Source organism: Tripterygium wilfordii, chromosome 6 (genome assembly GCF_013401445.1).
Source record: "Tripterygium wilfordii isolate XIE 37 chromosome 6, ASM1340144v1, whole genome shotgun sequence".
In the NCBI taxonomy this organism is placed as follows: domain Eukaryota; kingdom Viridiplantae; phylum Streptophyta; class Magnoliopsida; order Celastrales; family Celastraceae; genus Tripterygium; species Tripterygium wilfordii.
Genome location: NC_052237.1, coordinates 7,648,364 through 7,669,857, shown reverse-complemented (window position 1 = coordinate 7,669,857; position 21,494 = coordinate 7,648,364). Strand labels below are relative to the sequence as shown.

At 36.6% G+C, this 21,494-nt stretch overlaps 3 protein-coding genes across 3 annotated transcripts; all 3 read right to left on the bottom strand.

Annotated features, from left to right (window-relative positions):
* Positions 1–14,167: 14,167 nt before the first annotated feature.
* Positions 14,168–15,491, bottom strand: LOC119999406 (glutathione S-transferase U17-like). The gene is made up of 2 exons (XM_038846958.1): positions 15,042–15,491; positions 14,168–14,868 (listed from the first exon to the last, which is right to left on the bottom strand). The coding sequence occupies exons 1-2, from the start codon at positions 15,357–15,359 to the stop codon at positions 14,479–14,481; spliced, it is 708 nt and encodes a 235-aa protein (XP_038702886.1). The 5' UTR covers positions 15,360–15,491; the 3' UTR covers positions 14,168–14,478.
* A 335-nt stretch (positions 15,492–15,826) lies between these two features.
* On the bottom strand, positions 15,827–16,789 carry LOC119999407 (glutathione S-transferase U17-like). Its single transcript, XM_038846959.1, has 2 exons — positions 16,412–16,789; positions 15,827–16,327 (listed from the first exon to the last, which is right to left on the bottom strand). Exons 1-2 carry the CDS (start codon positions 16,727–16,729, stop codon positions 15,944–15,946), a joined length of 702 nt encoding a protein of 233 aa, XP_038702887.1. The 5' UTR covers positions 16,730–16,789; the 3' UTR covers positions 15,827–15,943.
* A 3,572-nt stretch (positions 16,790–20,361) lies between these two features.
* Positions 20,362–21,425, bottom strand: LOC119999405 (glutathione S-transferase U17-like). The gene is made up of 2 exons (XM_038846957.1): positions 20,968–21,425; positions 20,362–20,878 (listed from the first exon to the last, which is right to left on the bottom strand). Exons 1-2 carry the CDS (start codon positions 21,286–21,288, stop codon positions 20,489–20,491), a joined length of 711 nt encoding a protein of 236 aa, XP_038702885.1. The 5' UTR covers positions 21,289–21,425; the 3' UTR covers positions 20,362–20,488.
* Between the last annotated feature and the right edge of the window lie 69 nt (positions 21,426–21,494).

Genomic DNA, 21,494 nt, shown 5'->3' with positions numbered 1-21,494 from the left:
AATCAATTGCAAAGTATTTCTTTACCAAATCGTCATGTGCTTTTGCACGATTCCGATTAATGAATGTACGTTTACATACTATTGGAGGCTTGGGCTCCTCCAATTCTTCAACAACCTACTGCACCATGGCTATCTCTTCTAGTTATTGTTCTTCTATGTTGAGATATTGCTCCATGAAATGTATTTATGGGGGCCAAAGGCTCGGACCTAATATTGAATGTGAAGTCGGATTGAAACGTTCACAAGTTTGGATGAATGTGTGATACCTCCAGATTCAAAACCAAATCATGTAATTTTGTTGATGGTTGGAAGTGAAGAAATTACATGTAGCCCCAACAAGTAGGAACATAACATCGAAACCCATACACACCAGCAAACCCAACCAACAATAGATTACCAACAACCCCAGTAAAATCCAAGCATCACATAAACGAAATGTACAAAAATCTCACGACAGAGAAAGATGCAAAATATTTTTTTAACAATTTACAAAAGAAGTTGTGTAATCAAGAGGATAGCTTCACTACACATAAACGCATTGTATAACAAGCAATAGTAGAAATTACTCATTCAATTTTACAAAAGAATAAATGTGGTGGTTAAAGCAACTACACTTGCCATAAATGAGGTGGTTAAATCTTGCAATTGTAAATTGAGAGATAGACTAAAATAGAAAGGAGAGGGAAATATAGTTAAAATAGTAGTTGTATTTGAAGTACTTCTAATTGTGTACCATTGTAGGATGATATCTAGAGAATTTGGTGATCTACAAATACCAAGGGAAGATGGAGAACTTGAGAGTGTATCATATTGGAGTTGCTCTAAAGGCACTCCTAAATCTAGAGTAAAGGATTTACCTAAAACAATAGTAGATGCCACAAACAGGCTAAAATAGATATAAAAAAAACTCGTTTGAAGAGGCAAGCAGGGGCCTTGGAGCAGCAAAAGCACGATGAGGGACTACCTTAAAACCTTGCCAAAGAATGGAGCATGTGCTGCAACCTTGAGCATATCCTTCACAACCTTGATCAGAGTGGCCAAAAGACGAATATCGTCGTCGCCAGATAAAACCTCATTGTCGCCCAAGAAAACCAGATTTGAATGAGAGAGGGGCCAAACCACCTGATCGGTAGGGAAAAACATCAGATATGAGGGGGAACCTTCAAATGTGGAAGGAAAAGCACATTGAAAATAAAAAGGTGGAGGTAGAATAGGTATGAAGGTGGAGGTGGAGGTGGAGGTGGGGTTGGAATTGGGTGGGGGAGGAGGAGGATAAAAAAAAAAGTTGTATTTGGGAGGTTGAGAGAATTTAGGAGAGAGAATTTTGGCAACCACTATACGATAATAACTTCATGTATCCACATCACATTATTTAAACATATATTTTTCCCTAAACATATGTTTTTCCCTATTTTAGAGAATAAAAATAGAGAAGTAGTTAAAAATACATTTTCGTCAGATTTAGAAATTATCTATTTTAGGTTACTTGAGTAGTGGATCCAAGGTTTGATCATTGGTCTTTTCTCTCAAGAAAATGGTCCTATTTTCTTTGTGTATTTTATACTAACAAAAATATATTTGATACATAAAAGCTTCAATCTTTTGTGTATTTATATAGAGAAGCTGAATCTGTGGATCAACCTATGGAAGATCACACAAAGAGATGGCAACATCTCAACCTCACTAGCATTGAAGGGCAAGGAGTTAATCTTAGCAATGAAGATCTAGAGTTCTCTTCAAACAAAATTAGATGCAGTTTACTTGGGAGATTGCACCATGAAAGGGATACTTCAAAGGAAGTGTTATCGAATACGACGAAGGACATTTGAAGGGTAAACTAACATCCGAATTTCCAAGAGCTTAGAGAGAATCTATATGCGATTGTATTTGCCAATGATAGAGATCAGATGAAGGTACTTGAGGGGAGACCATGGATGTTTGATAGACACCTACTTGTTCATAAGGAAATACAAATCAATATTCCATTATGGGAGATTACTTTCGACACTAAATTAATTTAGGTTCAGATTCACAACATGTCCATCGCAGCAATGATGGAGAAAGTAGGGCGTTTGATTGAAATTTCATAGCAGAATGCATTGAGGTGGATACCCAACAGGATGGTACGGGATGGGGTCCATACTTAAGGATTAAGGTAAGGTTATTGTTGTTTCAATCACTGCCTAGGTGAAACGAGTTGAGTTGCCAACCAGAGCTATCATAGTAGGTTTTCTTAGGGCTGGTCAAATGAAACCACAACCCGAACATAAAGGAAAACGGACCGGTCGATCCGATCTAGATTGGATTGTTTACCAAAATTGGTCAAACGGTCATAAAAATCGAAACTAATTATAATGTAGTAGTCCAATAGTGGTTTAACACTTTTGAAACACTGGTTAACCAGACCGACTGATATCTTACAGATTGAAAATATATAATATACATATATCAATCCAATGACTGATATTGACTCAATCAATGGTTGACATCTTAAAGATTGAAAATCAATTCACTAAATCGTGACCTAGAGATTGTATACGAGAAATTAGAGTATCAGACTGAAAGTGAAAAAACCTAACTCCTTATCGCTATCGCCACTTCTAGTTTTTGACTTCTACCTTAATAGTTTCTTTCTCTGTCCATCGTGTGTCGCCGCCGTTGCTACTCTCCAATCTCCACGCATCTACAAACAGGTAGGTTTCATCAGTTCATCTTGTTCGCACTTCGTAGTTCATCTAATTATTCTGTGATTTTGTTCTGAATCCATTAGGGATGTTGTTAGGTTTTTTAATTTCTTATCATGATATCATCTATTTGTGCTTTTGTCCGTCTAACATATTTTGTGGTTTCTATCCTGTAACATATTTTGTGGTTTGTGCCATGTAACATTTGGATGTGTTCTAGTCTTGTATCTTAATTCAATTTATGTAATGATGTTAGGGTTTGGGCTACTGGTTTGTGGTTTTTGTCTTTTTGGTTTGTCATTTTGATGTTCTGTATCATAATTTGTTACAACTTAGTGAACTTACAACTTAAAACTTACAATTACTGGACTACTGGTTTCAGACTCAGTTTTTCACCATTGTTAGGGTATTGTCATGATAATTTTTCCTTAAATATTGATTATTGAAATACTTTTATGTAGTGTTTGATAATGACTATATGGAGGAGATTAGTTTCCAAACTCCTTCCGCTTTAACTTTATCTACTAAAGATATTGATTCACAAACATAATCAAAAATTTTACAGCATCATAAGCAGAAGTTTCAAGAACTGAAAGAGAAGTTGTAGTTGTAGCCTGTAAGGACACTCCTGCACGTCTTGGTAAGAAAAAATCAATTGTATAGGCTCATTTTGAGATAAGGTGGTAAAAGGGAAGGAAAAAAAGGATAGTTTGCAATTACTGTAATCATGATTATGCATGTAACACAACAGTCAATGGGACTTCCACCTTGAGGTTTCATTTACTTCACTATTATCGTAATTCTTCAATTGAAAAGGACAAAAGCCAAAAAAAAACCCTTTCATTTGAGGGCAAAGGCAACCTAGTTGAACATTCATCTAGCAAGGAGAGGAGTACTCTAGCATGTGTGAAGATGGTTATAATTGATGAGCTCCCATTTAAGTTTGTGGAAGGGATAGGGTTTGGACGATTTATGAAAGAGGTTTAACCTAGATTTGATCCACCATCTTGTTTGAATGTTACTAGGAAAGTTTGGAGTGTTTATCTATTTTGTAAGGCTGCCTTCAAAAGTATCTTTCTGCCAACAACCAAAGAGTATCTCTTACTGCTAATACATGGACTTCCATTCAAAATGTCAATTACATGGCTCTAACGGCTCATTTCATTGATGATGATTGAAAGTTGCATAAAGAATTTTGAACTTTTGTTCAATTACCAACCACAAATGTGATGCCATTAGGACACTTATTGAGATGTGTTTGACTGATTGGGGTATAGAAAGAGTGTTCACCATCATGATTGACAATGCATCGGCTAATGATGGTGCTATTAGGTGTGTTGTAAGACAATTGAGGCGTTGGAAGACTTTACAATTTGAAGGGAATCTTTTACACATGAGGTGTTGTGCACATATCATCAATCTAATTGTTTCAGATGAGTTGAGTGAAATGTATAGCTTAATTAAGAGTATTCACAAGGCTCGTAAGTATACAAGATTTTCTCCATCTAGGTTGGAAAAGTTTTGACAATTTTTGGTGTTGGAGAAGATTGATAGTAAAGATCTTATGCCTTTAGAGTGTAAAAATAGGTGGAATTCAATTTATCTGATGTTAGAGGCGTTGAAGGTGCAAAGGCATTTGAGAGATTGGAGGAGGAGACCATTGATTATGTGTGTTGTCGAAAAACAAAGACACAAAATGAAGGAAGATTTTTCTATATCTCTACGATTGTTTACAGGCCATATAAATAGTTTACAACTTGAGAATCAATCTCCCCTAACTAGGAAAGAAAATCAACGGGATTGTGTGGATTGGGAAACAAGTCAACTAATCCCACTAACTAAGGAACTAATGCTAATTACATTCATACTAGAAATATATTTCAATCACTAGCTATACAGAACACTAAATAAGGCAACAAATCAGCATTATATACGTAATTGAAGGCTTGATTGTCAGCACTCCCCCTCAAACCGAATTGTATATGTTTATCATGCCTAATTTTTCAGTCAGGTTGTCGAAGATTGATCTGGCAAGAGCTTTTGTGAGAATATCAGTCGTTTGACGATTTGTCGGAGTGTAGTTAATTGTGAATACTCCTCCTTCAATCTTTTCTTTGATAAAGTGACGATCTATCTCCACATGTTTTGTCCGATCGTGATGAACTGGGTTCTTGGCTATACTGAGAGTCGCTTGGTTGTCACAATATAATTCCATAGGATGCGCAAGTGGAACTTGTAATTCTTCCATCAACTTTTTCAACCAGATTCCCTCACAAATGCCCTGGGCCATAGCCCGAAATTCTGCCTCTGCACTACTACGAGCTACCACTGATTGTTTCTTGCTTCTCCAAGTCACTAAGTTTCCCCATACAAAAGAGTAATAACGAGACGTAGATCTGCGATCTGTCACTGAACCAGCCCAGTTGCATCTGAAAAAACTTCAATATTTCTCTTAGTGGTTCTTGAGAAAAATAAGCCCTTACTAGGCGTCATCTTGAGATATCTTAGAATTCTGTAAATGACATCCATATGTTTTTCCGTAGGGCAATTCAAGAACTGGCTAACCACACTGACAGAGAAGCCAATTTCAGGCCTTGTATGGGAGAGATAAATCAGTTTTCCCACGAGTCGTTGATATCTTTCCTTATTAGCGGGAGCACTTCCATCATTGGCCTCTAGCTTGACAGTCGAATCCATGGGAGTTTCAGTGGGCTTGCATCCAAGCATTCCTGTTTCATTTAACAAATCTAGGACGTACTTGCGCTGAGAGACAGCTATACCTTTCCTTGACCGACCAATTTCCATCTCTAGGAAATACTTGAGATTCCCTTGATCCTTGATTTCAAATTCTTTGGCTAGGAATTGTTTGAGTAGCCCAATTTCCTCCTCCTGATCACCTGTCAGAATAATATCGTCTACGTACATAATAATAATCGCCAATTTCCCTTTAGGAGAGTGTTTCACAAATAGGGTGTGGTCAGATTGGCATTGAGAATATCCATACCTTTTCATTGCCTTGGTGAATCGTTCGAACCATGCACAGGGAGATTGCTTGAGACCATACAAAGCTTTTCGAAGTCTACAAACTTTGTTAATATTTGATGTCGTCTCAAGACCGACAGGAATATCCATGTAAACCTCTTCCTCTAGGTCACCATTGAGGAAGGCATTTTTCACATCAAGTTGATGAAGAGACCAGTCAAGGTTTACTGCCAATGATAGAAGCACACGAATGGTATTGAGCTTAGCAACCGGAGCGAAGGTCTCTTGATAATCGATACCGTAGGATTGTGTGAATCCTTTGGCAAGCAAACGAGCCTTATACCTGTCCACATTCCCATCTGCCTTATACTTTATTGTGAAAATCCATTTACATCCAACTGGATTCTTACTTTTCGGTAGTTCAATAATATCCCATGTATCATTCTTTACAAGTGCTTGTATTTCCTCATTGACGACAGCTTTCCACTTAGGACATTTGAAAGCTTCTTGAATGTTGCGAGGAACCTGTATCTCTGTAAGTCCAATAGTAAAGGCATGAAACAATGGTGATAACCCATCATATGAAATAAAATTTCCAATGGGATGTTGAGTGCATAACCGGGCACCTTTCCTCCCAGCTATAGGCATATTAAGTATTTCTGCTTCTAACTCAGGATCAACAGTACTATCAAAGTCAGAGATATTATTACCTGGAATTTCAATTGGGTTTGGACCCGGTTCAGCTTCATGGATTTGCTCAGAATGTGCTCTTTCCTCAGTCTCCTCTTGGATTTGCTCCTTATCCATCAAGTCAACAATGAACTCTGCGTTTTCGACAGTTAGAGGCTGACTAGAAGACTCTGAGGAAATGAGATCTTTTGAAGTTGGATTGATGATGGGTGGCTCGATGGATGACTCTAGGTTCCAAAACTGATATTCCTGAGTTGAATTCTCCCCCTGAATATCAATTTTGGGGTAGTATGGTTGGGATTCAAAGAAGGTGACATCCATGGAATTGTAAAATTTTTGTGTGACTGGTGAGTAACACTTGTACCCTTTTTGATTTGAAGAATACCCAAGAAAAATACACTTGAGTGATCGGGGATCAAGTTTACTCCTATGTTGCTGATGAATGTGGACGAAGACAGAACAACCGAATATTTTGGGTGGAATGGTGGAGATGAGACTTGTGTTTGGATATGATTTTAGGAGGGCTTGACAAGGAGTTTGGAATTTTAGGACCCTAGATGGCATTCTATTGATGAGATATGTTGCAGTAAGGATAACCTCCCCCCAGAAAATTTTTGGAACATTGGTTGAAAACATCAGGGACCTTGCAACCTTTTTCTTTCAACGATGCCATTTTGTTGCGGAGTATCAACACATGAACTTAAGTGGACAATGCCTTCTTTTCCTAGGTAATCTCCTAGAATGGAATTGAAATAATCCCTAGCATTATCTAACTTCAGAATTTGGATCTTTGAGTGAAATTGGGTCTGAATCATACTTTTGAAATTTTGGAATATTTGGCATGTTTCTGATTTTTCTTTCATACGGAATATCCAAGTGAGTCTAGTATGGTCATCTATAAATGAGACAAACCACCTAGCACCTGTAACATTCTTTATTTTTGATGGACCCCAAATGTCGCTATGAATCATTGAGAATGGTTGAGAAGGTTTGTAGGATTGTGTTGGAAATCGACTTCGGACATGTTTGGACAATTGACAGATTTCACACTCAAAAGATTTTGGAATTTTCTTGAATAATGAGGGAAATAAATGTTTGAGAGACCTAATATTGGGATGACCAAGGTGATAGTGCCACAACATGATTGCATTATCGTTATTTAGACATGAAATAGAAAAAGAACTACCGCTAACTGCCATTTGAGGTTGTTCTTGTGGATAGTGGCGTTCCTTGAGGATGTAGAGTCCAGAGCACTCTTTAGCATTGCCAATCGTCCTCCCCTAATCCAATTCTTGAAATTCACAATGAGTAGGGAAAAACTTAGTAACACACCTCTTTTCCTTAGTGAGTTTACTAACTGATAGTAAATTACAATCCAAGTCTGGAACCAAGAGGACAGAGTCAAGCATTAGGTTCTTGGAAATAAGCACTGAACCTGTACCGACAACCTTCGATAGAGAACCATCCGCTATACGGACAGTTAAATTGTTGGGACGTGAGCTATAAGAAATAAAATGTGAGATATCTCCTGTCATATGGTTAGAAGCTCCTAAGTCCATGATCCATGGTTTTATTTGTTTCTTTCCCACTATTAGCGCACTTAACAAATTACCTTTGTGAGCAAGAGTACCCGTGCCAATGACATGATGAGAAGAAGTGTCTGGTTGTGATTGTGTTGGCGAAATAGGAGATAAAAGTTTTTGCAGCATCTCCATTTGTTCTTTGCTGAATGGACTTGCTTCAGATTGTTCTTCTATAGCAACATGATTCCCACAACTTTCTCTCTCCATTTGTTGACGTGTCGACTTCCAATCTGCTGGTTTCCCATGAATCTTCCAGCAAGTCTCCTTCACATGGCCAGGTTTTCTGCAATGATCACACCATGGTCTACCTCCTTTATTTTTCTGACGATTGCCATAAGAAGCAACCTGAGTTCCTTGAGCTGCAAGGGCCGAACTTTCAGTCATATGTATATGGTGAGGGAGATTCATCATGAGTTTCTTACGACTTTCTTCACGACGAACATCAGAACATGCCTCTCTGAGGTTGGGTAGGGGTTTTGTTCCCATGAGCCTTCCGCGAATTTCATCAAGATTCTTATTTAGACCTAACAAAAACTTGGACACACGTTTTCCTTCGATAATCTTTTTATACAAGAGACTGTCAGTAGTACACTTCCAAATATGAATCTCAAAAGTATCAAGTTGACGCCATAGTCGAGTAAGGACATTAAAATAATCAGTTACCGTAAGGTCGCCTTGGCGTACATCATGGAGGATTCCTTCAATCTGAACAACCTCTGATGTATTTTCTTTATCCGAGAACGTCTCCTTAACCGTGTCCCAGATTTCCTTAGCAATATCAAATGCCAAAAAAATTTCGCCAATGTCTCTGGTCATTGAGTTGATGAGCCATGTCATGACCATACTATTCTCTACCATCCATTTCTTGTAGGTTGAGGCTGTTGGTTCCGGGGCCGCTGCATCCCTGGTGATGTAGTCGTCTTTCCCCTTACCCTGTATGAACATCAGTATCAACTGAGACCATTACAAATAATTGTGCCTTTCTAGTTTATGGGTAGTGATAGGGAGATGAGATGTTTCCATCTGATGAGAGGATGATGAAGGAATGATGATGTCTGTAGAAGAAGACGGAGAGGATGAGTTGGTATTCATCCCGTAGGTAGTGCCGTATTTAGGCATGAATTTGAAGACGAGATTCGGGTAGGAAAAACTCGAAGAGAGAAGAGAAGAGTCAGGATTGAACCTGCTTCGATACCATGTAGAAAAACAAAGACACAGAATGAAGGAAGATTTTTCTATATCTCTACGATTGTTTACAGGCCATATAAATAGTTTACAACTTGAGAATCAATCTCCCCTAACTAGGAAAGAAAATCAACGGGATTGTGTGAATTGGGAAACAAGTCAACTAATCCCACTAACTAACGAACTAATGCTAATTACATTCATACTAGAAATATATTTCAATCACTAGCTATACAGAACACTAAATAAGGCAACAAATCAGCATTATATACGTAATTGAAGGCTTGATTTTCAACATGCGTTATTTTGATAGTAATGATAATGATGATGAGAATCAACCTAGTAAGAGAAGAGGGGTTGGAGTTGAATCTAATAATGTGAGGAGGAAACTCATGCCTTATAGAGCCTCATATTGATCTTATGCTAGGATTTTTGTCAAGTTCTTAAAAAAATTCTATGATGCAACCTTGAAGCTTAGTTCCTACAAAATGATGACAACTATTGTGCCTTTTCGTGAGATTTATATGATGTCTGATGCATTGAATAAAGCAATGAGAAGCGATGATGAATTCTTAAAGAAGGTTGCAACTTCAATGAAAGCAAAGTTTGGCAAGTATTGGGGTAACACCAAAGATGTCAACCAAGTTGTGATTGTGGCGGTGGCCCTTGATCCTCGTTACAAAATGGATCTAGTCCAATGGGGATTTGAATTCTTGAAAGATGAATCTACCATGATTGAAGGGTTGGTATTTAGAGTGAAAAATCTCTTATTCAACATGTATGAATATTATAAAAAGGATACTCCGAGAGTTGCTCAATGAAGTATGGAGGCTAATGATGAGAATGGGGGGATTGTTAATGAAGAGGAGGGAGATGCAAATTTGAAGTTGTTTATGGGAAGAAAAAGAGAGAGAGATGGGGTTCAATTAGAAATGAAGTGGATAAGTATTTATTAGAGGCGGCCCAGAACCCTAAAAATGTTGGATTAGTGGAAAGAAAACCAGTTAAGGTATCCAATCCTATCCAAGATTGCTAGGATATATTTATTGTTCCGGTGTTAAGTGTGCCTTTAGAATCGACATTTAGTACTGGGAAGCGAGTTGCGAATCCTTTTCGTGCTTGTTTGACACCCAAAACAATGGAGGCACTTATTTGTTGTAATGATTGGATCCTATGCAAGCCTTTCGACTTTTACAAGGAACTAACTAAAGATGAGATTGAATTATATGAATGGTGCGAGTAAATAGAAAAAGGTTTGTTCTTAACTACTATTGTCTACTAATTCTAATGTTCTATTAATTATAATCATCTAATGTTCTAATGTTTTGCCACTGCCATTGTAGAAATGGAAGCATTGCAAAATTTTGAAGGTATTTCTACTGCCATTGCCTCTGTTTCTAAAAGTTCAAAGTGACATATAATTTAACATCTAAATTTTATAGTTCTGAGCTTATTCTCTTTTGAATTGTTACTGAAAGTTACTTAATATTTGTAAATTGTTACTACTACTGCTGTCTACTGTTGCTTACCTTGAGCTTATTGCCTATTGCCCACTGCTAGTTTGTCTGCTACTGCTGAGTGCTGCATTGAAGTGAAAACTGCTGTTGTTGCCTAGTATGCTAGTCTACTACTGCCTATTGTTGTTTAGTGTTTACTTGTTTAATTTGTAACTTTACTATAATGTAATACAATTTGAAAGTTTGAACTTTGATACTTGGATAGTTGGATCATGGATGACTGTAATAGGATAAATCCTAAATTCCTAATGATGTTTGATACATTGATTGTTTTCTATTCACTCTGCCATTACCACAGTCACACGCATTGTAGATTGTGTTTACTGCAGGTTTGCATTTGTAGATTTACAATAGTACAAACTACAAGTAACTATATATTGCATAATGCATATCGAATATTATAGTTTGACTTTGATACTTGCATTTACTGTGTACATATTGCATACTGATTATTAGTATATTACAGGTTTCAGACTATTGTAGTTCATATTTGTAAACACATCATGGATTTTGAGTTTGATTTTGATGAATGCAGATCGCATATTATGTACTATTGGAAACTATAACCGGACCGAATATGAACCGTTTATTCGGATAATCGGTTATACCAGTTTTGATGGTTTTGGACTGATTTTGATTTCAGAAATATAAAACTATAATTTCTGGATTGGTCATGGTTTGAACTTCATGGTTCGATTAATCGAACCGTGCATAGCCCTAGGTTTTCTATATGAATTCCTACCAAAATTTAGTTTCAAGTGTGGATGCATTGTACATGAGAAAGGAGGATGTACTGATCTAATGACGGGACAATTACATGGCAAGGAGCAACAAATGAATATGGAAGCTGGATGATAGCACTAGTGATGGAAAGGCATTTCTCAGGGTCTACATCGGAGAACAACTATCAAAGAAAGGCCATGTCTGGTGATCAAAAGGCGGCAAAAAATGAGGATCTGAATAGTCAGCCAGGAGATTCAAAAAATAAAAATCAGTTACCGAAAAATAAGGTCATTGATGAGGTGGTTTCAAATTTCAAAAATGAAGGAGATATTCAGAATACAGTTATGGAAAAGAATTATGCTAATGTTGCCCAATTTACAGAAGCAATTAACAATACATCAATATTGCCTACAAATTGTGAAGAGGATGGAGAATCGTAATAGGAGTTGTGGTGGAGCTAAAATCACGGAAGGTTTAACGGAGGTAATAATTCAACGATTAAATCCACAAATATTCAGGAATGCTCTAAAGACTATTCTTCCCCAGGAGAGCCAAATGAAGTTCAATCCGTAGAATCTTCAGTTTATGGTATGATCGGAAAACTAGTAGAGGACCATGAAACACCAAATGAATTAGTTTACTTCAACGGTGGAGGATTGTCAGTTGCAAGACCTTGGTTTTAAAGGGCATAAATTCACATGGAGTAATCAAAGGAAAGATCCGATGGAGTTTGTAAATGAGAGATTGGATAGAGATCTGGTGAATAACGAATGGATTGACAAATGGGGGAGGTACGAAGTCCAACATATTCCTGCAAGTACGTCTAATCATTGTTGCATCTATGTAAGTTGGAGTCTTTCAGGCGCTAAAAATGATCAACAATCTGGAAGGTTTAGATATGAATCAATTTGGGGTAAGTTCGAGGAATGCAGAAAGATAGTAAAAAGGCAATGGATTAGAAAGCAAGAAAGGGTCGTCAATAATGCATGCAAAGTATGGTACAGATGCATCTAAACAAGTATGGACCTATCATGCAAAAATTGGTAATTAAAAACAAGCAAAGGAAGGGTCGGTCTATGGAGATTATGAAGACGAAATTGGTAGACTAATTAGAAAACAAAAACTACGAGAATCAAGATGACATAGCTCAAGCCCGATTTGATATTGACTAAGATAGAGACGAGAAAGACGTAATGCTCAAAGTATGGAAGTATGGAAGGCCGTCCAAAGTATCAATCAAGCAAATTCCCCAGGGCCGGATGGATTCTCTTTGAATTTTTATCATCAGCATTGGGATAATACTGGAGATTCAATCTTTGAAGCGGTATCTCAGTTCTTTGATACATGTATTTTAGATGCCTCCCTTAACTGCACTTATATAGTTTTGATTCCTAAAAAGAAGGATATATGCTTCAAAGTTCATTTGATTATAGGCCTATCATTCTATGCAATGTCTCTTACAAAATAATATCAAAAAATTTAGCAAACAAGACTGGGGTGTGTGCTTCTTCCAAGAATTATCAATGGTAATCAACCTACTTTTATCAAAGATAGATTGATTACATATACTGTTATTGTGACATATGAGGCATTGCATACGATGAACACACTACAAAAAAAAAAAGCAGGACTGACTATATGGCAATAAAGTTAGGCATGAGTAAAGCTTACAACAGAGTGGAATGGGCTTTCTACATATGAATGTGTCTCAGGTCAACAAATAAACTTTAACGAAACATGTCTATACTTTAGTATGCATACAGAGATGCTTATACGGAGCTCACTAAAGAGTCTAATTGGGGTTGTGGAAGCAAAGAAGTTTGAGCTAGAGATATTTGGGATTGCCGGCTACTGTTGGACAGTCAAGAAGAAAGGCAGTCAACTATATGATTGATAAAATAAAAAGGAAGGCCTCAAGTTGGTCTCATCGATGTTTAAAGAAGTCTTCATCAAATCAGTCCTCCAAGCAATTCCGACATATACAATGCAGCTGTTCAAAATTCCTCAATGCTTATGTGATAATATTGATAGACTTTTGAGACAAGTTTGGAGGGGGAACTTGGACCAGAAAGCTCTTTGCTGGTTTGCTTAGAACAAATTATGTGAGCTAAAAAGTGTGGGAGGTATAGGCTTTCGAAGTATCAGTGCTTTGATGGCGAATGTTCTAATTTGGCCACTGACTGTCAAATTATTCCAATTTGATCACCTACATTTTAATTTGTGCCAATTTAGTCATACGGACAGAATTGACTGATTGAAATGAACAATTTCTGTCTGGGTGGTTAATTGGCACAAATTAATGTGTTGGTGATCAAATTGGAACAGTTTGACAATCATTGACCAAATTAGAACACTGATCATTTTTCAATGGCCAAAAATTGTATTAACCCATTGTGAAATTATTTCTCTACTTTTGTTTTTGGATTTGTACTAGTTTTGTTGAAGAGAAACGGTAATCCCATCCCCTCAAATTGTCATTGACATTTCGAGTTTAGATTCATACTAGATGTTCAAAAGATAAATTTGTATGGTATCATTGATGATGATTAACAAAAAAAAGAATGAATTTGTAATTGATAAATAGGGGATGCGCACTTATGCACTCTATGACCTCCATTGTTGAGCTCAAATCACAAATGTGTTAGATAAACGATGGATTACATGAGTTTACTACTACTAACAACTAACAATTAAAAGTTTAAAATTAAGATCTCTTTCCTGTGATTGCTAATCTTTTCAATTAGTTTTTTTGAAAGGAGACAATATATTAAGATAAACCATAATCAGCCAAAATACATTCAGCTGCATAAGCAGTCCTAACAGAAGGAGGCACAGATCTTTTCAATTAGTTAAAGTTGTTTCATCCCTGCATTCTAATACTAATACTGTTCTTTGACACGTTACACTAATTTGGTCTCCTGCTAATAGCGGGAGACCTTGTTCCTTGTTCAAGGACAGAAACACTTGGACATTCTGATTAATGGAAAAAAAGAGCACTTTAGATAAGAAAAACCAATTCAAGTAAATAATGAGAAACTAACTGACATCTACACACCAAAAATCAAAAGGAACTTCCGCCCAATATATTGTTGCACAAGTTCACAAACAATTTCACTACTTTGATGGAGCAGCAGCAGCAGCAGCAGATTTCTTCCTGGCTTGAAGAACCTTAGCAAACCGAGCGATCTTGTCAGTCCCAGGCATGACGTCCTTCACAGCAGCATGAGCACAAAACCTCTCAGCCCAATCTGTCAGATTTGGGAATTTGGTTTCATCAAGCAATTTCACACCATTGGCCTTCTCATTCACCCTAAGCCATGCCAAGAAACACCCAAATGCAATGTCCAAAAACCCAATCTCATCTCCTCCAAAGAAGGCCTTTGCTTTGCTGCAATCCACAAACGCACCCTCCAATAGCAATAGACCTTCTTCCACTTGTGCAAGCACAGCTTTCCTTTCTTCTTCTCCTCCAGCATACAAAATGCCTCCCACAGATGGAAACCACTACAAAATCACAATTCAAATTCACATTAGGAAGGAAAAAGAAAAACCCATAATAAAAAAAGACATTTACGGATCAAAAGAGGCGTAAAATGACCGTGGCAAATGGTCGAACACTTGGTGGGCAATCAATCAAGTCACACTCATCAACGCCTAAAAGGAGGAACTTTGAGTACCTTATCATCAATATAAGCAGCCCAAAATCGAGCAATGGCACGGTCATAAGGATCAGAAGGAAGAATTGGGGAGCCAGAGGACCAAGCCTCATCAATATATTGCACAATTACGAGAGATTCGCAAATGGGTTTGTCATTGTGAATGAGAACAGGGATTTTCTTGTGCACAGGATTGGTTTGGAGAAGAAGCTCACTTTTGGGTGCAAGGTTATCCTCAATAAACTCATAATCAACGGATTTGATGTTCAGAGCAATTGCAGCCTTCAACACAAATGGGCTTCCCAACGAACCCAGAAGTTTCAAATCACTCTTTGCCATGGTAACACAGAATTGGTTTAGGAGATTCAGAGGGCGATCAGATTAATAGTAGATTTGTGAAGTTTGAACGCAGCCATGGTGTTCATACCATTTGGTGAAAGATTGTTGACTAATAGAAACGTGCTTTGAAATTTGAATGGGGAGGATACAAATCTTTGTCCTCAATTAATGCCAAGAGAATATGTGCTCATCGATGACACAACCAATTTTTAGGTACGTGTCTCGCAAACAAGCAAGCTGACCTTAATTTCTCAAGACTTGGTAGTTAGTAGATGATTGTTGACAAGTAAGATACTTTTAATACGGTATTTTTTGGGTTGTATTTCTTGTAAATTGTTATGTAATTTTAGATTTTTTTGTTGTCTCTGAGACTTTTTTTATATAGGAATGGTTTTTCTATCTCTTTCCTTTTTCCTTTTTTATTTTATAATGAACGGCCCATCTCTTTAATGGAAAAAAGAGAGCACTTCAGATATGAAAAACCAATTCAAGTAGATAATGAGAAACAAACAGACATCTACACACCAAAAATCAAAAGGAACTTCCACCCAATATATTGTTGGACAAGTTCACAAACCATTTCACTACTTTGATGGAGCAGCTGCAGCAGATTTCTTCCTGGCTTGAAGAACCTTAGCAAACTTAGCGAGCTTGTCAGTCTCAGGCATGACGTCCTTCACAGCAGCATGAGCACAAAACCTCTCAGCCCAATCTGTCAGATTTGGGAATTTGGCTTCATCAAGCAATTTCGCTCCATTTGCCTTCTCAATCACCCTAAGCCATGCCAAGAAACACCCAAAAGCAATGTCCAAAAACCCAATCTCATCTCCTCCAAAGAAGGCCTTTGCTTTGCTGCAAGCCACAACTGCACCCTCCAATAGCAATAGACCTTCTTCCACTTGTGCAAGCACAGCTTTCCTTTCTTCTTCTCCTCCAGCAAACAAAATGCCTCTCACAGATGGAAACCACTACAATCACAATTAAAATTCACATTAGGAAGGAAAAAAGAAAAACCCATATCATCAACGCCTAAAAGGAGGAACTTTGAGTACCTTATCATCAATATAAGCAGCCCAAAATCGAGCAATGGCACGGTCATAAGGATCAGAAGGAAGAATTGGGGGGCCAGAGGACCAAGCCTCATCAATATATTGCACAATTACGAGAGATTCGCAAATGGGTTTGTCATTGTGAATGAGAACAGGGATTTTCTTGTGCACAGGATTGGTTTGGAGAAGAAGCTCACTTTTGGGTGCAAGGTTATCCTCAATAAACTCATAATCAACGGATTTGATGTTCAGAGCAATTGCAGCCCTCAACACAAATGGGCTTCCCAACGAACCCAGAAGCTTCAAATCACTCTTTGCCATGGTAACACAGAATTGGTTTAGGAGATTCAGAGGGCGGCGATCGTATTAATAGTAGATTCGTGAAGTGTGAACGTAGCCATGGTGTTCATACCATTTGGTGAAAGATTTTTGACTAATAGAACCAACCGTGCTTTGAAGTTTGAATGGTGGAGGATACAAATCTTTGTCCTCAATTAATGCCAAGAGAATATGTGGTCATCCATGACACAACCAATTTTTTAGGTACATGTCTCATGTCTCGCAAACAAGCAAGCTGACATTAATTTTTCAAGACTAGGTAGTTAGTAGATTGTTCAAAAGTAAGATGCTTTTCTATTTTTTGTCTTTTAACATGAGAGAATATTAATACGGTGTTCCTTTTTTGGGATTGTATTTTTTGTAAATTGTAATGTAATTTTAGATTTTTTTTATTTTCTTTGCGACTTCTTTTATATGAATGGTTTTTTTTTTATCTCTTTCTTTCTTTCTTTTTAATAATGAACGCCTACCATAATTAGTTGATTACTTTACCTCATACAAATGCTTGCTGAAAATTTTCATAATATTTTATAGTTTCAAGTAATTTACTTGATCCTTAAAGGAAACCAATTACTGTTGATAAAAGTTATTTATTAATTTACTTCGTATCCAACTACTTTATTCAACATGGTAGCATTATTTTTGTCAGAAATCCCAATTTTTCCGCTTAAAGAAATGTTTAAACTTTAAAATGAGCAAGTACAAAACAATGTGCAATAATAGGAAATAACAAAGTCAACACAAAATAATTTCAAAAATCATTAATTTCTTGTTAGGTGCGGCGGAAGCAAATTGAAACCTAGATCCAACAAATACACACTACTACGTATGTAATACATATACACCGTCCCAATAAGAGAACAAACTAAACTAACTTCCACTATCTTTATTATGCAAACTCCTCAAAACGTTGGAAGTCATTATTCAAAATAAATACTAAAAATTCATGATAAATGGTAAATAAGTCTAAAACACTAAAAAGTTGTGGAAGCTTGAAAAAGAAATTCTAATACTAAGCAAACCCTAATCCTATAGGAACCTTAATATCCACGTCCATCGCACCCACTTCATAGGGTGTTAGCCACCCTCATCGAACTCACGTGAAAGGGAAAACAAGAAGGTGATGAATTACAAAATTCAATAGGGATAAGTATTCTACAAGAGCTCAGAGCTATCCGAGTGAGCAAAACTACAAGACAACAATTGCGTAGAACATGCCTACTGAAACAAGAAAGCAAAACTAGTGATTTCAACAATAAAATGAGGTAGGAAGAAATGTACATGATCATGCCACATGACAACAAAATCCATGCATAAATAAATAAATAAATACATACATATATATAAAGATACATATATCACAACAATAATTATCATGCACACAGCATTCCGAAACACTCCTTAGATGCTGTGGCACACATCGCATTGTTGTGCCAAGACAAGAGGTTAGCAATACCCCATATCACCATGCGAGTAGCAACGAAAGAGAAACCCTATCGTACAACCACTAGTAGAATCCACAATCGCAATACAAGTATGATGTATAAAATTTTATATTAAATTTCCATGCACTTACGTCGTCCCAAAACTTGCTTGGAAAATATTATACTATTTTAGAAAATTTCAATGCGAAATTTTCTAAAATAATTTTCATTTGAAAATTGAAAAACTATTTTATTTTATTTAAATATTGTTGCAAATAATATACTTATAAAATATGAATAATATTTATCGAATAATAAAATCAATTTCATGGCATTTGAAAAATGTTTCGAAAAATAATTTTTTTATTTAAAAATTTCTAACAATTCAAAATCCTCAAATATGAATGGATGCCTAGATTGCATGCCAAAATGTTTCAATTGCAATTTACAACGAATAGGAATCAAACAAGAATCCTTTCAAAAAAAAATCAAACAAGAACTGCAAGATCGAGAATTTACAAATTGAACAATACTGAGAATATGGCAATCAACAAAAAATAGGGGTCAAAAATCAAGGAATTGTATGAATACAAAAAAAGAAAAAAAAAAGAAGATGAGCTCTGGAAGCCAATAAGAATATAGAACCCCTACGATAAGCAAAAAATAAACGACATGAATTTTAGGAGCAAATAAATGTAGAGTACTTTTAAATTATAATATTGTAAAACTATAAAATGATTCATTTTGTTATATTTAAGACGATTTAGTATGAAGAGCTAACGTGGATTCTCTTAATTAATTACTTACCTTTTTGGTATAAATTTGGATTCCTTTATATTATATGGTGACTTTTTCTTTTTTGTATATTAATGGGTTTTTACCCCTAAGGACGAAAGTTAAAAATTATATTCTAACAATGACAACCTAAAAAAAAACTTTAGAAAAAAAGGACAAAACTTATCAACTTATCAAAATATCCTCCCTCTTTTATTCTTCTTCCTAGCGCTATCATATCGGAAGTTGGTCGTCCGACCATTGTTTTCGACGAATGAACTACTCAAATGAAACTCTAGGTCAACCCGATCAAAGCTCAATCATCACCAACAGTCGATTATCACCTGAATCATAGAAAAAACTTCGTGAAATCAATGTCATCGTATGAAAAAGAGCTAGATTCGGCCAATACGGCCAAAGCCGACGACCATCAACACTCCCAATCAATTCCACGGACCAAAACGCATCACCTTTGAGGTTTAATTACTTTTTTTAATTCTTTTTTTTCTTTCTGAAATTGGATCTGAATCTTCAAATATTATATATGTTTCGGATCTATTCTGATATGATATCGGTTTTGAAACTTCAAATAGATAATATTTCATTAAAGACATAACATTTTAACAAGACAGATAACATTTATCAAAACAATTAACATTATGATAAATATCAAATTATTCGAAACAGATAACAAATCACCAGCAGTCTGCAGATCCCAAATCAGAACTGAAAAACCACGAGAATCACCATAGAAACTACCGAAAATAATGATATGATGACAGATTAAAGAAAAACAATAAGATCTACAAGTCTCGTGGTGAATATGAGTAGATCTAGTTCGAATACAACAAAAATCAGGATGAAAAATCACTAAAAAATGTCATAAAACTCTCAAATCAGCCATGAGGGGTAGAGACGAAACTTTCGATGACGGAGACAAAGCTTCTGGCGAAGGTCAAAGATGAATTATGTGCAAGAGGCATTTGTCATGTTTGAGGATGAAGATGGGAGTATTTTAGATAATAAAATCATATATTTTAACTTTTTGTCATTTTTAGAATTTAGTTAAACTACATTGATTTTGTGGAATAAGGCTTTTAAGAGTTTTATTCTTGAAACAAAACTAATGAGGGATGATATTTAACTTATATTAAAACTTGTCCTACATGATAAATTGCGAGCGTGTGAGTTCCCCTTCTCACACATTATAATTGAACCAAAAAAATGTATTTGAATTTAAAACTCCTTGTTAATATATCAAGATTAATTGACCACCCAACTATGCAACTCCAGGGAGTTGTTTTACCATACCTATTCTACTTTTATTTTAGTTACTTCTCATCAAATTTAAAATTGACTATTATGAAATAATTTTTAAATTTCATTTTCATTTTAATTAGGTTCTCAATTAAAGCCAACCAAATTAAGCTATAACATAGAAGGAAAGATAAGAACAATAAATGTTCATTAAAGTTGTTTCCTTATTCATTGCCTACCCCCCAACAACTTAATTCAACAAGGTGGCATTTACATTCATACATGCCTACTTAGGAGTAGCAGCAGCAGCAGCAGCATCTCTCATCTTGGCCTGAAGTAACTTGGCGAACTCCATCAGCTTCTCTGTCTCAGGCATAACATCCTTGACAGCATCAGCAGCAGAAAACCTCTCAACCCATCCCAAAAGTTTAGGAGTTGTGGTTTCATCAAAAACCTTCACACCATTCATGTTCTCAGTCACTCTCAACCACCCCAACATGCTCCCAAATGCTATGTCCACCAACCCAATTTCTTCTCCTCCAAAAAAGACCTTCCCTTTCCCGCACTTCCCAAATGCATCCTCCATAACCACCACAACATCTTTGAATAGCTCGATCGCCGCCTTCTTCGCCTCCTCTCCTTGTGCCGTTGAAATCCCTCTCATCGAAGGAAACAACTATCAAACATAAAAAAAATAAAAAAAGATTTTGTCAAGTCCTCTTTCATGCAAATAATTATAATCGACTTATCAAACAAGAAAATGACCTTTTCATCGACATAAGCGGCCCAGAAGCGAGCGAGGGCGCGGTCATAGGGATCAGAGGGGAGAATTGAGGGGCCAGAGGACCAGACCTCATCAATGTACTGCACAATTATGAGAGACTCGCATATGGGTTTGTCTTGGTGAAGTAGAACTGGGATTTTCTTGTGCACAGGATTTGATTTGAGGAGAAGCTCACTCTTAGATCCAAAAGTCTCTTGAAGAAACTCATACTCTACAGATTTGATGTTGAGGGCTATCCTTGCTCTAATCACAAATGGGCTTGGCCAAGCCCCAATCAACCTCACTTCCTTGCTCTTTGACATACCCACCAATTAAACTAAGCCCCGGAAAATATGAGGAGCAGAGACTAGAGTGAGTGAGAAACGTACATAAGAGAAACAGAAACAGAGCAATTAATTACAATTGCGGTTTTTGTGTAAGCTTGTTTGGGAGTGGAAAGGGTTGGTGCACTATTTTATAGTTTGAAATGCGAACAGAGTTTGGTAAGTCACTTGGCTGGTGCTTGAAC

Bases quoted from the DNA above. Each gene is read 5' to 3' on its own strand.
- LOC119999406 (XM_038846958.1), bottom strand. From the start codon at position 15,359: ATGGCAAAGAGTGATTTGAAACTTCTGGGTTCGTTGGGAAGCCCATTT. The intron at 14,869-15,041 runs GTACTCAAAGTT...GTGATTTTGTAG, and splicing joins CTGCTTATATTGATGATAAG to TGGTTTCCATCTGTGGGAGG.
- LOC119999407 (XM_038846959.1), bottom strand. From the start codon at position 16,729: ATGGCAAAGAGTGATTTGAAGCTTCTGGGTTCGTTGGGAAGCCCATTT. The intron at 16,328-16,411 runs GTACTCAAAGTT...TTGTGATTGTAG, and splicing joins CTGCTTATATTGATGATAAG to TGGTTTCCATCTGTGAGAGG.
- LOC119999405 (XM_038846957.1), bottom strand. From the start codon at position 21,288: ATGTCAAAGAGCAAGGAAGTGAGGTTGATTGGGGCTTGGCCAAGCCCA. The intron at 20,879-20,967 runs GTCATTTTCTTG...TATGTTTGATAG, and splicing joins CCGCTTATGTCGATGAAAAG to TTGTTTCCTTCGATGAGAGG.